The 12,495-nt window shown below is 63.1% G+C and overlaps 1 protein-coding gene across 1 annotated transcript; it reads left to right on the top strand.

Moving 5' to 3' along the window:
- Positions 1 to 634: 634 nt before the first annotated feature.
- LOC119191289 (serine/arginine repetitive matrix protein 1-like) lies at positions 635 to 7,717 on the top strand. Its single transcript, XM_037445200.1, has 3 exons — positions 635 to 1,056; positions 6,123 to 6,836; positions 6,880 to 7,717. Exons 1-3 carry the CDS (start codon positions 635 to 637, stop codon positions 7,715 to 7,717), a joined length of 1,974 nt encoding a protein of 657 aa, XP_037301097.1.
- Positions 7,718 to 12,495: the final 4,778 nt, after the last annotated feature.

The following is a 12,495-nucleotide window of genomic DNA, read 5'->3' as shown; positions in this document are numbered from 1 at the left end:
ACACTGAAGAAGAGGACCGACCCGTGCTGAGGGAAGACCTAAGGCAGTGTATCCAGGTAGTACGCACAACAGTGAGGAAATCTGGCAACCTCAAAGGTACTTCCCAGAAGGCCCTAAACTGGGTCACAAACAAAATTGCCAGGTATGTAGACCAACCTGAGTCCGCCGCAATCGCTCTTCTTGAGAGCGAGGCTAAGAAGTGGCAGGAGAACTGTGCCCGGCTCGAGGCAAATATGAAGACGATTCAGGAGGAGAACACTGCTCTGAAACGACGCTTCGAAGAGCTGGAGGCGGCCGCCAAAGGGCCGTCAACAGAAGAAATGCTGGCGATGGTCGAAGCAAGGGTCCAAGCTCGAATGGAGTCGATCCTCATGGGCCCAGCGCAACGGCCACCGCTGGCACACGAAAAGAAGACTACTCCCGGGGATGTCCAACTCCCAGTGAGCGATGGGTATGTTGGTGGAACCTACGCCAAGCCGAGGAAGGAGAAAGGAAAAGGGAGGGGAAAAAGACGGCCCAGCCCGCTCAGGCTCCCGCTCCTGCCCCCACTATCCCTGCTCCCATCGCTGGACCTTCCAGTGCCCCGCCGCAAGCCGTAGCGGGCCCTTCTACTGCGGCGGTTTCGACACCCGCGATGGCACCAGCAAGAAGACGCGAGAAGAGCGCGGCGGCTGTAAAGAAGCCAGCACCAGGCTCCAAACCGAAGAAGAGCGGAAGAAAAGAGCCGGCAGTTCAACCCGCTCCAGAGCCCCGTGTACTACCACCAGCCCCGGCTAACATGGACACGCCGTGGGTCGAGGTGGCCAGAAGAAAGAAGAAGGGGAAGTCGACAGCAGCGCCAACATCCAGCGCGCAGCCGCCGAAACCGACGCGCCAAAAGGAACCAAAACTGCGACCGCCACGTTCTGCGGCCGTGGTAATCTCGCTGACGCCGGCAGCAGTGGCAAAGGGGATGACGTACAAGGGCGTCCTCACGGACGCACAGAACCGCGTGGACCTCACCGGATTGGATATCTCGAGGCTAAAGCCGAAGTTCACGGCCACGGGCGCCCCCATGTATGAGGTGCCCGGGGCCAATTCGGAGGAGAGGGCCGACTCCTTCGCCGCAAGGCTGAGGGAGTGCTTCGGTGGGTCGGAGGATATTAAGATCTCCCGGACCCACGAAGACTGCAGAGCTGCGGCTGACGGAGTTGGACTACACGGCCACTCCGGAGTCGGTCGCAGCGGCCCTCTCCAGAGCCGGTGAGTGTCCCGCGGACGCAATCAAGGTGGGGCAAATTCGCCCCGATCGCTCCGGCGTTGGGACCGCCTGGGTTCGTTTGCCCATAAAGGCGGCCCAAAAGGTGAAGGGGGCGGGCCGAATTTTGATCGGTTGGACCGCGGCTCGAGTGACCGTCCTCGAGTCGCGGCCCCTGCGGTGCTTCCGGTGCCTGGAGAGCGGGCACGTAAGGGAGCGCTGCGACTGCGCAGTGGACCGCAGCGAGTTGTGCTATCGCTGCGGTCAAGCGGGCCACAAAGCCCGCGAGTGCAAGGCCCCGGCGAACTGCGCAGTCTGCGCTGCCGCCGGTAGGCCCGCCAGGCACCGGCTCGGGGGGAAGGCTTGTTCTGCCCCCTCCCGACGCAACCGGCGCCGCCCCCAAGGAAGGAATGCCACCGCGGCTGAGGTTCTGTCCCAGCCGCAGGCGGCGGGCCCACCGCAACCAGTGGCCGAGATGGACGTGGAGGAGATCGCCCATCAGTAATGGACCTAAGTTTCCTCCAGGCGAACATCAACCACTGCGCCCGCGCCCAGGACCTGTTGTCCCAAAGCCTGGCGCAGTGGTCGGTGCAAGTGGCCGTGGTCGCCGAACCGTATTTTGTCCCGCCCCGAGATAACTGGGTAGGGGACATCGACGGGTCGGTGGCCATCATCACCAGGGTGCCGTTGGCTCCCCGCCCTTCGCAAAAGTCGAGAAGGGCCAGGGATGCGTCGCGGCTCTGTTGGGGGACTTGTGGATTGTAGGAGTTTATTTCTCCCCCAACAGACCTCTGGCCGAGTTCGAATCCTTTCTCGTTCGGCTGGGGGCCCTGGTTGAGCAAGGCCAACCTCACCCGGCGATCGTCGCCGGCGACTTCAACGCGAAGTCCGCGGTCTGGGGTTCGCCGGCGACCGACGCTCGCGGTGAGGTCCTGGAGGAATGGGCGATTTCCGTCGGCCTGGTCGTTCTGAACAGGGGGTCGGTGGACACGTGCGTGCGGCACAACGGCGGGTCTATTGTGGATTTGTCGTTTGGGAGCCCCGCCGTCGCACGTCGTGTCCAGGGCTGGAGAGTCCTCGTGGGCGTGGAGACGCTGTCGGACCACCGTTATATAAGGTTCGATGTCTCCGCGCCCCCGAGTATCCGGCCCAATAGTACTGGTGGACCGAGTGCCCCTCGACAGGACGGCCCGCGGTGGGCGTTAAGGCGCCTCGACAAGGAGGCCCTAGAGTTGGCCGCTCTGGCAGTCTCGTGGCTCCCCGAGCCGGAGGGTCCGGTTCGGGTAGAGCAGGAGGCGGAGTGGTTCGGGGTGGCAATGTCGGATGTCTGCGACGCCGCCATGCCCCGGGCGCTCCGTCGTCCTCCGCGGCGGGAGGTGTACTGGTGGTCGGCGGAGTTAGCGCAGTTGCGCGCGTCTTGCGTGGCTGCACGCCGCCGATGCGCCAGACATCGCCGCCGCCGAATCCGAGGAAGAGACCACGAAGACCAGGAGCGGCAGCTCTACGGCCTCTATAAAGAGGCGAAGAGAGCGCTGCGGGTGGCCATTCACAGGGCCATGGTCGCGGCACGTTGGGAGTTTTTGGAGACTCTCGACGCGGACCCGTGGGGCGCCCATACAAGCTAGTTATGAACAAGCTTCGTACGGCGGCGCCTCCACTGTCGGAGAGTCTCAGGCCAGATTTATTGGCCAACGTTGTCGCGGCCTTGTTCCCGGCCACCGAGGAGACCACTCCTCCACCGATGGCGCCACCGGAAGTGGCGTCATCGTCGTCGGAACTTTCGGCAAGGGATATTCCAGAGGTTTCGCCCGCGGAAATGCGGGCGGCAGTGTTTCGACTGCGGGGCAAAAACACCGCCCCGGGTCTCGACGGCATCCCCGGGAAAGCCTGGGTGTTAGCCCTCGAGTACTTGGGGCCGCGGCTCCGCAGTCTATTCTCCGCCTGTATGGTGCAGGGCGTCTTCCCGGCGCGTTGGAAAGTCGGGAAGCTCGTCCTGCTTAAGAAAGAGGGGGAGACCCGCAGAGTCGCCGTCGGCCTACCGGCCCATCGTGCTGCTCGACGAGGTCGCCAAACTTTTTGAGCGTATTATACACGCGCGCCTCGTCGAGCATCTCGAGAGGGTCGGTCCAAATTTGGCCGACAAACAGTTTGGCTTTAGGAGTGGACGCTCAACTGTCCACGCGATTCTGCGGGTCAAGTCGCAGGCGGAGGCAGCAGTGGCCAGGGGAAAGGTCGTCGCGGTTTCCTCGACGCTCCCCTTTTTGCTCCCCTGGCCATGCATCAACGAAGCACTGCGGTACCACGTGGTGCCGTCTCTCAGGCGTACCTACCTGACCACAGGTACGTGGTGTATCCGGGCGCCGACGGGTGGCACCGAAGAGCGATGTCGTGCGGTGTTCCACAGGGGTCGGTTCTAGGCCCCTCTTGTGGAACATCGGGTACGACTGGGTGCTCCGTGGTGCCAATCTCTGGGGCGTCGACGTGACGTGTTATGCGGATGACACGTTGGTCACGGCGACGTCTACGGCGACTCTACCGCGAGGGCGCCGCGATCCTGGCGGCGGTGGGCACCGGTCATGTAGTGAGCCGCATTCGGCGTTTAGGTTTAAAGGTGGCCTCGAGAAGACCGAGGCCATCTGCTTTCACGGGCTCGGAGGGGGCCACCGGCCGGTGCCCACATCGTAGTGGAGGGGGTGCGGATTCCCATCGGCAATACCATGAAGTATTTAGGTTTGATTTTGGATAGCCGGTGGGAGTTCAGCGCCCATTTTAAAAAGCTTAAGGACAAAGTTGACCAGGGCGGCGGGCGCTCTTTCCAGCCTGCTGCCCAACCTGGAAGGTCCAAATATCCCTTGTCGAAGGTTATACCACGGGGTCGCGGTCCATAGCACTATACGGCAGCCCGGTCTGGGCTGACGCCCTAGGGGAGCGTTCTGCCGCTCTTTCTGCGGGGCCCGCAGCGGGTCATTGCGCAGCGGGCCATACGGGCGTATCGCACGGTCTCGTTCGAGGCGGCTAGTCTTTTGGCCGGATTCCTGCCCTGGGATCTGGACGCCAAGGCTCTCTCCGATACATTCCATTGGAGGGAGGAGGCGTTCAGGAATGGGCAGCGTCCGGCCCTGAAGGAGGTGGAGGCCAAGAGGGCCTCCTTACGGCGAGCCGCCGTGGAGGAGTGGCGTCTCAGGCTGGAGGCCCCGTCAGCGGGGCTTCGGGCCGTCGCGGCAGTGCGTCCTGTCTTTGCACAGTGGCTGGACAGGCGCCACGGCGCGGCACCTTAGATTGACACAGGTGCTCACCGGGCATGGGTGCTTCGGGGAGTACCTGTGTCAGATAGCAGGGACGGAGATAAGCGCCGTGTGTCACCATTGTGACAACTGCCCGCGGGATACGGCCCAACATACGTTGGAGTCTTGCCCAGCCTGGGACGATGAGCGCAGCGCTCTCGTGTCAGTCGTCGGAGGAGACCTCTCGCTGCCGGCTGTGGTCGCGTCCATGGTCGACAGTCGGGAGGCCTGGCGTGCGGTGGCCCACTTCTGTGAGGTGGTTCTCTCGCAGAAGGAGAGTGCCGAGAGGGATCGGGAACGGGCCGATCCCTCCCGCCGTCAGAGGAGACGTAGGAGGCGCCGGGTGGACGACTGACCGGCGTCTCCCGCCCTGTGGAATGGGGGCGTTTGGAGAATACCACCACGGTAAACCCCTGCCTGTCGTAAGAGGCGACTAATAGGGGCCACGAAGGGGGTCGTCGGCGGGCAGCAGGGGCTGTCCGTCCTAGTGCGCGCGCACTTTTCAGTGCGTGTAGTGCGTTCATCGCACACTTTCGGTTGACCCCGGGATGGGCGGCAGTGTGGTGTTGACCTCACGCTGCCGCTGACGCTGAGAGCGTCCTTCGGTGCGCGGGGGCTTAGGAGCCCCCCCATTCAGGGAGACGGGCCGCAAGGCGGCACCGCGCAGGGGGCGGCCGCGGACGAAACTCGGACCTGCTGTCTCGAGGTAGCACGCAGCCGTCCCTATGCGCCGAAGAGGGTCAACGCGGAGTTTTAGTTGGTAGGTCGTTGCGTAGGGACTAGTTTTGTTAGGGTTAGGGACTCGGCCCGACCGCCGCCCGTGGGTTCCGGGCCGCTCAATTGTCGGGTCGTAAGGCAACGGCTACCCCAACATAACCGCTCAGTCGCCCCCCGCGAAGGCTGGGCGGTAGTAATAAGGCACTTTCTCCGCGAAACCAAAAAAAAAAAAAAAAAAAAAAAAAGGTTAGGTTAGGTTAGGTTAGGTTAGGTTAGGTTGGGGTGCTAGGTCAGGAAACCTCCTCGTGGTGCACCCTGGGCAACGGCGCGTCGATCAGACCGATCAGGCTGATCTGCGCGCTGGCTAATATCCTGACAACCGAGGTGGTTGGCGGTCGTCGCCTCTTGCGGCGGCCGTCGTGTTGTAGTTGACGAGATTGGCCCATCTTGGGCGGCCCCCGGTTCTGTCCGGAGGTGTCGACGGGCTCGGTGTGCGCTCACCCCGCCCCGAGCAGGCGGTGGGGGACTCTCTCCCATTGGCGCCGTCGCAGATCGTAATCCGGTGTGGAGGTCTGTGGATATGTCTCGCGCTCCCGCTGGACCGAGGGTCTTGGCTTAACCGCCCGGACCGCGAGGAAGAAAACCTCTATAAAAAATCACCCCGAATCCCAAGCGGCGGCGCACCGCGAGGGGATGCATGGCCGATGGGTAGTTCGGTCTCGAGTGCGACCCCCGCCAGAGTACCGGCCGACACTCTGTGCGGGTTACGCTAGGCTTACCCAGGTACAGGGGGCACTGCCTGGGCGGACCACCCTTTCCCCATACTCGTGGGACTCAACATGGATTCTCTTCACTTTTAAAAAACCAACGATCATTTTGACGAGATTGCCTACTCCGGTTCCGTCCGGAGAGGCGGTGGTCGGTGGGCGTAAGCCCAACGACGTAGACGATGTAGAGGGGAGTGTGGCTGAAAGGCCAATGGAGGGAGTGGCCGGAACATCCGGGGCCACAATCACAGACGTAGATTCAGAGTCGAGCGGAAGTGTCTCTTCCGTCCGGAGCAGGAGGCTCTGGAGGAGGCATTCCCGCTCGATTGACAGTGTGTCACTACACTTCACTAGTGACACTGACGAGCCGGCGCCGAAGACACTAGCAACCGACGGCCGAGGGAGAGGGCGTCCTCCCTCGGTCGGTAAATACGCCGGGCTTAAGAAGGCGCAGAAAGAACGCGACCGCCTGAAGCGAGAGGAGGCGCGAAGAAAGGCCACCGAAGAACTGGATGAGCGACTTCGCCACGTAAAATCGCCATTACCTCCCAGGGCCGACGCGGACGAGGACCGCCCCGTCCTTAAGGAGGACCTTAGAGAGTGTGGGCAGATTGTGCGGGCAATCGTAAGGAAATCGGGCAATTTGAAGGGAACTTCACAGAAGGCCCTAAACCGGGTGATCAACCTCATCATCCGGTACGTGGAGCAGCCCGAGTCTGCCGCGATAGCCCGCCCTCGAAGAGGAAAAGAAAAAAGGCTAAGGAGGAAAGCGCCCGCCCTCGAAGCTACCGTCAAAGGGCTGCAAGAAGAGAACGCCTCGCTCCGCCGCAGGTTAGACGAGCTGGAGGCGTCATCCAGTAAAAGCCCCCGACAGAAGAATTGTGGGCAATGGTCGGAGGCTAGGAGTCCAGGCCAGGGTGGAGTCGGCCCTGATGGGGCCAGCCCAGAGGCCCACTCTGGCCCACGAAAAGAAGGCCGCCCCCGGGGACACGCAGCTCCCTGTGACGAGCGGCTTCGTAGGAGGGGCGCCTAACAACGGCAAACCGGCGAAGAACAAGGGGAAGGGGAAGGCGAAAGGACCAGCCGAACCAGCTCCGCCCCTCTCCGCTCCTGCGACTGGGCCCACTAGCGCGCCGCCAACAGCTGTCCCTGGTCCTTCCAGGGCCCCGGCAAAAACAGGGGGAAAGAAGAAAAAGACGAAGAAGGACACGCCAGCACAAGCCGCTCCGGAGCCCCGCCCGCTGCCGCCGGCTCCGACCTCGATGGAAACGCCGTGGGTCGTGGTGGCCAAAAAGAACAGAAAGAAGAAGGAAAGGCCCGCTCCGACATCAGCGGCAAACACGCAACCGCCACAATCAACACGTCGGGCGGAGCCAAAACTGCGGCCACCACGCTCTGCGGCCGTAATAATATCTCTTACACCGGCGGCGGTGGCGAAAGGCATGACGTATAAGGGCGTGCTGACAGACGCACAGAACCGGGTAGACCTCACCGGCCTGGACATTACCAGGCTGAGACCGAAGTTTGCGGCCACGGGCGCCCCAATGTACGAGGTGCCCGGGGCTAACTCAGAAGAGAGGGCCGACTCCCTCGCCGCAAGGCTGAGGGAGTGCTTCCGCGGGTCGGAAGATATCAGAACAACCCGGCCCACGAAGACCGTGGAACTGCGGCTAAGTGAGCTGGACTATACAGCCACTCCCCAAGGCCGGTGAGTGCGCCGTGGAGACGATAAAAGTTGGGCAAATTCGCCCTGATCGGTCAGGCGTAGGGACCGCCTGGGTGAAAATGCCCATAAAGGCGGCCCCACAAGTGAAGGGGGCGGGCCGAATACTGATCGGCTGGACCGCGGCTCGAGTGACTGTCCTCGAGTCGCGGCCCCTGCGGTGCTTCCGGTGCCTGGAGTCCGGGCACGTCCGGGAGCGCTGCGACTGCGCAGTGGACCGCAGCGAGTTGTGCTATCGCTGCGGTCAGGCGGGCCACAAAGCCCGCGAATGCAAGGCCCCGCCGAACTGCGCAGTCTGCGCTGCCGCCGGCAGGCCCGCCAGGCACCGGCTCGGGGGGAAGGCTTGTTCGGCCCCCTCCCGACGCAACCGGCGCCGCCCCCAAAGAAGGAATGCGCCTACGGCTGAGGTTCTGTCCCAGCCGCAGGCGGCGAGCCCACCGCAACAGTTAGTGGCCGAGATGGACGTAGAGGAGATCGCCCATCAATAATGGACCTAAGTTTCCTCCAGGCGAACATCAACCACTGCGCCCGCGCCCAGGACCTGTTGTCCCAAAGCCTGGCGCAGTGGTCGGTGCAAGTGGCCGTGGTCGCCGAACCGTATTTTGTCCCGCCCCGAGATAACTGGGTAGGGGACATCGACGGGTCGGTGGCCATCATCACCCAGGGTGCCGCTGGCTCCCCGCCCTTCGCAAAAGTCGAGAAGGGCCAGGGATGCGTCGCGGCTCTGTTGGGGGAATTGTGGATAGTTGGAGTTTATTTCTCCCCAACAGACCCCTGGCCGAGTTCGAATCTTTCCTCGTTCGGCTGGGGCCCTGGTTGAGCAGGGCCAACCTCACCCGACGATCGTCGCCGGTGACTTCAACGCGAAATCCGCGGTCTGGGGTTCGCCGGCGACCGACGCTCGCGGTGAGGTCCTGGAGGAATGGGCGATCTCCGTCGGCCTGGCCGTTCTGAACAGGGGTCGGTGGACACGTGCGTGCGGCACAACGGCGGGTCAATTGTTGATTTGTCGTTTGGGTGCCCCGTCGTCGCACGTCGTGTCCGTGGCTGGAGGGTCCTCGTGGACGCGGAGACACTATCGGATCATCGATATATAAGGTTCGATGTCGCCGCGCCCACGAGTCAACGTAACCAGCCCAGTGGTGGACCGAGTGCCCCTGGTCAGGACGGCCCGCGGTGGGCATTAAGGCGCCTCGACAAGGAGGCCCTAGAGCTGGCCGCTCTGGCAGTCTCGTGGCTCCCCGAGCCGGAGGGTCCGGTGAGGGTCGAGCAGGAGGCGGAGTGGTTCGGGGTGGCAATGTCGGACGTTTGCGACGCCGCCATGCCCCGGGCGCTCCGTCGTCCTCCGCGGCGGGAGGTGTACTGGTGGTCGGCGGAGTTAGCGCAGTTGCGCGCGTCTTGCGTGGCTGCGCGCCGCCGATACGCCAGGCATCGCCGCCGCCGTATTCGCGCACGAGACCATGAAGACCGGGGAGCGGTAGCTCTACGGCCTCTATAAAGAGGCGAAGAGAGCGCTGCGGGTGGCCATTCATAGGGCCAAGGTCGCGGCACGTAAGGAGTTTTTGTGGAGACTCTCGACGCGGACCCGTGGGGCGCCCCTACAAACTAGTGATGAACAAGCTTCGTCCGGCGGCGCCCCCGCTGTCGCAGGAGAGTCTCCGGCCAGAACTTCTGGCCAACGTTGTCGCGGCCTTGTTCCCGGCCACCGAGGATACCACTCTCCTCCGACCGATGGCGCCACCGGAAGTGGCGTCATCGTCGTTTTCGGCAAGGGATATTCCAGAGGTTTCGCCCGCGGAAATGCGGGCGGCAGTGTTTCGGCTGCGGGGCAAAACACCGCCCCGGGTCTCGACGGCATCCCCGGAAAGCCTGGGTGTTAGCCCTCGAGTACCTGGGGCCGCGGCTCCGTAGCCTATTCTCCGCCTGTATGGTGCAGGGCGTCTTCCCGGCGCGGTGGAAGACCGGGAAGCTCGTCCTGCTTAAGAAAGAGGGGAGACCCGCAGAGTCGCCGTCGGCCTACCGGCCCATCGTGCTGCTCGACGAGGTCGCCAAACTTTTGAGCGTATTATACACGCGCGCCTCGTCGAGCATCTCGAGAGGGTCGGTCCAAATTTGGCCGACAAACAGTTTGGTTTTAGGAGTGGACGCTCAACTGTCCACGCGATTCTGCGGGTCAAGTCGCAGGCGGAGGAAGCAGTGGCCAGGGGAATGGTGGTTATCGCCGTCTCGTTAGACATTTCTAACGCTTTTAATTCGCTCCCTGGCCATGCATCAATGAAGCACTGCGGTACCACGTGGTGCCGCCCTATCTCAGGCGTCTGGTGCACGCGTACCTTCTGACAGGTACGTGGTGTATCCGGGCGCCGACGGGTGGCACCGAAGAGCGATGTCGTGCGGTGTTCCACAGGGGTCGGTTCTAGGCCCTCTCTTGTGGAACATCGGGTACGACTGGGTGCTCCGTGGTGCCAATCTCTGGGGCGTCGACGTGACGTGTTACGCGGATGACACGTTGGTCACGGCGACGTCTAAGACCTTCCAGGACGCCGCGATCCTGGCGGCGGTGGGTACCGGCCACGTAGTGAGCCGAATCAGGCGTTTAGGTTTGAAGGTGGCCCTCGAGAAGACCGAGGCCATTTGTTTTCACGGGCTCGGCGAGGGCCATCGGCCGGTGCCCACATCGAGGTTGAGGGGTGCGGATTCCCATCGGCAAAACTATGAAGTATTTAGGTCTGATTTTGGACAGCCGGTGGGAATTCCGCGCCCATTTTGAAAAGTTGCGGACGAAGTTGTCCAGGGCAGCGGGCGCTCTTTCTAGCCTGCTGCCCAACCTGGAAGGTCCTGGTATCCCTTGCCGAAGGTTGTACCACGGGGTCGTGCGGTCCATGGCGTTGTACGGCAGCCCGGTCTGGGCTGACGCCCTGGGGATCGTAGCGCAGCGGGCCATACGGGCGTACCGCACGGTCTCGTACGAGGCGGCTTGTCTTTTGGCCGGATTCCTGCCCTGGGATCTGGACGCCAAAGCCCTCTCCGATACTTTTCATTGGAGGGAGGAGGCGTTCAGGAACGGGCAGCGTCCGGCCCTGAAGGAGGTGGAGGCCAAAGGGCTCTCCTTACGGCGAGCCGCCGTGGAGGAGTGGCGTTCAGGCTGGAGGCCCCGTCAGCGGGGCTTCGGGCCGTAGCGGCAGTGCGTCCTGTCTTTGCACAGTGAAGCTGGACAGGGCGCCACGGCGCGGCGATATTTCGCCTGACGCAGGTGCTCACCGGGCATGGGTGCTTCGGGGAGTACCTGTGTCAGATAGTAGGTACGGAGGTGAGCGCCGTGTGTCACCATTGTGACAACTGCCCGCGGGATACGGCCCAACATACGTTGGAGTCTTGCCCAGCCTGGGACGATGAGCGCAGCGCTCTCGTGTCAGTCGTCGGAGGAGACCTCTCGCTGCCGGCCGTGGTCGCTTCCATGGTCGGCAGCCCGGAGGCCTGGCGTGCGGTGGCCCACTTCTGCGAGGTGGTCCTCTCGCAGAAGGAGAGTGCCGAGAGGGATCGAGAGAGGGAGGATCCCTCCCGCCGTCAGAGGAGACGTAGGAGGCGCCGGGTGGACGACTGACCGGCGTCTCCCGCCCTGTGGAATGGGGGCGTTTGGAGAATTCCACCACGGTATCCCCTGCCTGTCGTAAAAGGCGACTAATAGGGGCCACGAAGGGGTCGTCGGCGGGCAGCAGGGGCTGTCCGTCCTAGTGCGCGCGCACTTTAGTGCGTTCATCGCACACTCTCGGTTGACCCCCGGGATGGACGGCAGTGTGTTGTTGGCCTCACGCTGCCGTAGACGCCCAGGGCGTCCTTCGGTGCGCGTGGGATTATGAGCCCCCACCCCATGGGAGACGGGCCGCAAGGCGGCACCGCGCAGGGGCGGCTGCGGTCGCAGACTAGACATTTCAACGTCAGAGGAAGCCCGCAGCCGTCCCTAATGCGCCGAAGAGGGCCACCGCGGAGTTTTAGTTGGTATGCCGTGCGTTGTACATAGGTTAGGGACTCGGCCCGGCGGTCGCCCGAAGGTCTACATCAATTCCGGGCGGCGCAACGTCGGGTCGTAAGGCACGGTGACCCCAACATAACCGCTCAGTCGCCCCCCACGAAGGCTGGGCGGTAGTAATAAGGTACTTTCTCCGCGAAACCAAAAAAAAAAAAAAAGGTTAGGTTAGGTTAGGTTGGGGTGCTAGGTCAGGAAACCTCCTCGTGGTGCACCCTGGGCAACGGCGCGTCGATCAGACCGATCAGGCTGATCTGCGCGCTGGCTAATATCCTGACAACCGAGGTGGTTGGCGGTCGTCGCCTCTTGCGGCGGCCGTCGTGTTGTAGTTGACGAGATTGGCCCATCTTGGGCGGCCCCCGGTTCTGTCCGGAGGTGTCGACGGGCTCGGTGTGCGCTCATCCCGCCCCGAGCAGGCAGTGGGGGGGACTCTCTCCCATTGTCGCCGTCGCAGATCGTAATCCGGTGTGGAGGTCTGTGGATATGTCTCGCGCTCCCGCTGGACCGAGGGTCTTGGCTTAACCGCCCGGACCGCGAGGAAGAAAACCTCTATAAAAATCACCCCGAATCCCAAGCGGCGGCGCACCGCGAGGGGATGCATGGCCGATGGGCAGTTCGGTCTCGAGTGCGACCCCCGCCAGAGTACCGGCCGACACTCTGTGCGGGTTACGCTAGGCTTACCCAGGTACAGGGGCACTGCCTGGGCGGACCACCCTTTCCCCATACTCGTGGGACTCAAA

The sequence above is a fragment of the Manduca sexta genome, unplaced genomic scaffold (assembly GCF_014839805.1).
Source record: "Manduca sexta isolate Smith_Timp_Sample1 unplaced genomic scaffold, JHU_Msex_v1.0 HiC_scaffold_1309, whole genome shotgun sequence".
Classification (NCBI taxonomy): Eukaryota; Metazoa; Arthropoda; class Insecta; order Lepidoptera; family Sphingidae; genus Manduca; species Manduca sexta.
The sequence above is the reverse complement of the archived record's forward strand: the minus strand, read 5'-3'. Positions and strand labels throughout refer to the sequence as shown.